The sequence below is a fragment of the Crocodylus porosus genome, unplaced genomic scaffold, assembly GCF_001723895.1.
Source record: "Crocodylus porosus isolate Cpor-Errol unplaced genomic scaffold, CroPor_comp1, whole genome shotgun sequence".
In the NCBI taxonomy this organism is placed as follows: domain Eukaryota; kingdom Metazoa; phylum Chordata; order Crocodylia; family Crocodylidae; genus Crocodylus; species Crocodylus porosus.
The window spans coordinates 8222404-8225863 of record NW_017728931.1 but is presented as its reverse complement, the minus strand read 5'-3'; the positions used below and the strand labels follow the sequence as shown (position 1 = coordinate 8225863).

The window sequence follows — 3460 nt, the reverse complement described above, 5'->3', positions numbered from 1 at the left end:
TCTTGCTGGGATCCTATGACCCCAGCTGACTTCCTGCCCTTTGGGCAGGGGGCTGGACTCGATGATCTCCTGAGGTCCCTTCCAGCCCTAATGTCTATGAAATCTATGAAAACCCCAATGTAGCTGGCTGCCTGCTAAGCCAATCAAAAGGTAATACACCCTCTACTGGTGCAGAGACCCATTGCTTAATGGTGAGATCCAAAAAACCCATCCCCAGTGCTCCCTCCGTTTCCCACACACAGCAGCCATTCCCTAGCCCCCAAAGGCCACTCACATTCCGGGCCTTCCGGTTGCATGAGATCATTATCAACGCCTTTCTCTTCTCATAGAGACAGTGAGAACCATAGGAGTCACCTCCCTTGTAAATCAGCAAGATCCAGTCACCTATGAAGAAAAAGAATGGTCAAGCTGCAGGCTGGGGCAAGGGGCTTTAGCAGAGTTAGGCTCAGGGCAGAGTGGGAGCTCAAGGGGATTCTTACTGCCATTGATTATTTGGGTCTCGTTGATTCTCCCGATCACCGTCTTCTTTTGGGTCTTCCCATTGGTCTGCACAACGCCCGATTCGGCCAGAGCGCTGCTGACCTCCCTGCACACCCGGAATTCGTAGGTGTAGTTCTCTGTACCCAAAACCACATCCGTGTGAAACCTGCAGTGGGGGCAGGTGCCAGAGACTCTATTTAATCCCACCCTGGGTCCCATGCTCCCAAGTACTCCTCCACATTACAGCCTCTCCCTCAGGGCCAGTCAAACCCTACATGTCAGAGGTCTGGGCCTACCCCGCTCAGAGAGGACACCTCACTCCCCACCCGTCCATCAACAGGATCATTGAGAGGGGAAACCCCATTGGCACCACAGCAGGGAGGGCATGGACACAAGCTCCTGCCTGGACATACCTCTCCAGACATGGAGAAAGGCAGTGTCTTGTCACTGCAACCCATTCAGGCCCTCAGAGGGATGGCCAAAACTGCCCAGGAGTGTGCTTGTGAGTACAGACTATACTAGTGGTTCTGTGCTAGGGGCTGCTTCCTGCCAATTAACAGGCTGGGATCCTCCAGGCTCATTTCACCCAAGGTGTCAGGGGCCAAGTGAAGCTAGTACCCTAGAGACACTCCACTCTGCCAACCCCTGCAAGCCAGTCAGCAGCTCTAGAGCTGAAACTGGATTGGACAAGACCCACACCCGGGCCCTACAGCAAGCCAGCAGGTACCTGCACCCTACCTTGCGCCCATCAGGGGCCCCAACTTCTTCAGCAGTTCCTTCTCCGTCTTTGATTCTTTGTCCTTGTCCCCAACCAGATCACAGCTCTTTTCCCCTCCCTGCTCTGCTGCTATAACCATGGCTATAGCCAGCAGGATGAGCAGCACAGCCCCGGCATGGCAAAAAGGTGGCATCCTGCATGCACGCCAGTGCAGGGGCAAATAGAAAGGCCAAGAATTAGCCCTTTACAACACTCCTCCACATTCCAACACAGAGACAGTGCTTAGCTGCTTCCCAGTCCTGACTGAACGGGGGAGCAGGGCCCAGAACACCTTAGAGACCTCAAGAGACATAACTCCCAGCTCCAGCCCAGCCAAACCACCAATGCAACACAAGCTGTGTTAGGCTGAACAGTGTTGGAAATTGGGTTCAGCTTCAGAATGAGTCTTTGCCTGCTGCACCCCTAAGGGGCATCTGTCAGTACACACAACTCTCCTAGCATTCCCATCCACTGTCTCTGCCATACTGGGGGGGGGGGTAGGAAATGGCAGAGGGAGCAGGAAGGAAACAAGGGTTGAGAGGGGGAGGGTTGGAGTGACTAGAGTTAGGTTTGATCTGTTTCAAGTTCCTTAATCCTAACAATTGTATCATTATTATTGCTACTACTACCACTAGGCTGCCCTTCCCCTACTTCCTTGTGCTGAGAATGTGAAAGCCCTCTACATCAGCCCAGAATAGTCCTGTTTCACTGGTGGGGAAAATGAAGCACAGAAGTATCTGGGTATAAGACTGACTACAGGATCAGTGGCAGAGCTAGTCGTAAAACCCAGAAGCCCTCGTTTCTACCTCAGTCATAAAATCATGCCTTTAATTCAGCTAAGGGAAGCAGACACTCATCCTCCCAACTACAACTCCCAGTAAAAGTTCAGACACTTGTAAAAACTAATTTGCAGACACAAAACTTTTTCCACAGAGCAGGCAGGGGCTGGAAACCTATGAGTGTTCTTCCTATGAGTGTTCCCAGTATTCAAAACACTGCTAGGTCTGCTAAAACTTGCGGCTGTCTCTTGGCTGCTTACTGCACTGTGCAGGGCAGGCAAATGAAAGGGAAAGGTAATTGTCATTCTACAGATGGGGAAACTGAGGCACAGGCAGCTTGTGACTTGCCCTCTACCAGGGCACAAGAACAAGAACTCATTCATAGCCTTGTGTTCAGTCCCGTGCTCAGAGCGCCTCTCCCAGCTTTCTGCTGGGCTCCTCTGCAGCTCTTTTGCAACCCGCCTTCATCAGAGTGGAAATGGCACAACAGCACCACTGGTCCACAGCTCTCTGGGATCTTTCACGGCCTGCAGTCTACATGCAAACGGACTGCCCTCCCCTGCTGAAATGAGGCCACCTCACGTGAAGGGCATTAGACAACTGGGCCCCGCTGCCGCGCAGGAACCGCAGCACCAGGCCAGCATTGTCACCTGGCCTGGGGGAGGCCGACCTGCTACTGCTCCTGCAGCAGCTACGGGGGCAGCCTCTCAGCGCGGCCCCGGGGGGAGGGGAGCAGAAGCTGGGGAGCAGAAAGCAGAGCAGAAGAAGAGAACCGGAGCGGCCCAACTCGCCTCCCCCAACCCCTGCCTGAGCCAAGCCGCCCCCACACAGCCTGACGCGCGGCAACCACGCCGGGCAACAGGCAGACCCCCGGCCCCGGCCCCAGCCGGCCCTGGGACCCGGCGCCGCAGCAAGGCCCCGGCTGCGGGAGGACGAGGAGGGCGGGACCCGCCACGTGCGGCGACACGAGGAGAAAGAAGCGCCTTCCCAGGCCAGCCCGGACTCACCTGGCCGCTGCCACAGGCCGAGCCCCGGCTCCCAGGGGCGGCACCGGGCCCTGCCCCGGCCGTGCGCTGCGCTCCGCCTCGCAGCCGGCTACTGCCGGCCAGCCATGGGCAGTTGAGGGCGCCCCGGAGGCAAGAACGCGGGGGCAACAGGCCGCTGCCGCCCCACGACCCGGAAGTAGGAAGGCTGAAGGCAAGGGCCGGGAACCGGAGGCAGGCCCCGCCCCCTTGAGATTACCCCCCCGCATAGGAGGGCAGGCCACACAGCCTTGCCTCGCCCCGTCCTCGTCACTTCCGCCCAAGGAAACTCTGCCAGCCAATGAGCGAGAAGGATCCCAGCCCCCGTTTCACCATCCCCCCACCTCATCCAATGGGCTTTGCGAATTGCCGGGGAATCCCCGCCTCTCATTTTAACCTCAGACCAATGATCAGCCGGGTCT

At 56.9% G+C, this 3460-nt stretch overlaps 1 protein-coding gene across 1 annotated transcript in view; it reads right to left on the bottom strand.

Annotated features, from left to right (window-relative positions):
- M6PR (mannose-6-phosphate receptor, cation dependent) overlaps positions 1-3283 on the bottom strand; it is an 8154-nt gene extending 4871 nt beyond the window's left edge. The window contains exons 1-4 of the mRNA XM_019544136.1: positions 3024-3283; positions 1219-1392; positions 480-646; positions 275-384 (exon numbers count right to left, since the gene is read on the bottom strand). Coding sequence (XP_019399681.1) covers positions 275-384; positions 480-646; positions 1219-1392; positions 3024-3268 — 696 coding nt within the window. The 5' untranslated portion in view covers positions 3269-3283. The remainder of the gene's footprint in view (positions 1-274; positions 385-479; positions 647-1218; positions 1393-3023) is intronic.
- Between the last annotated feature and the right edge of the window lie 177 nt (positions 3284-3460).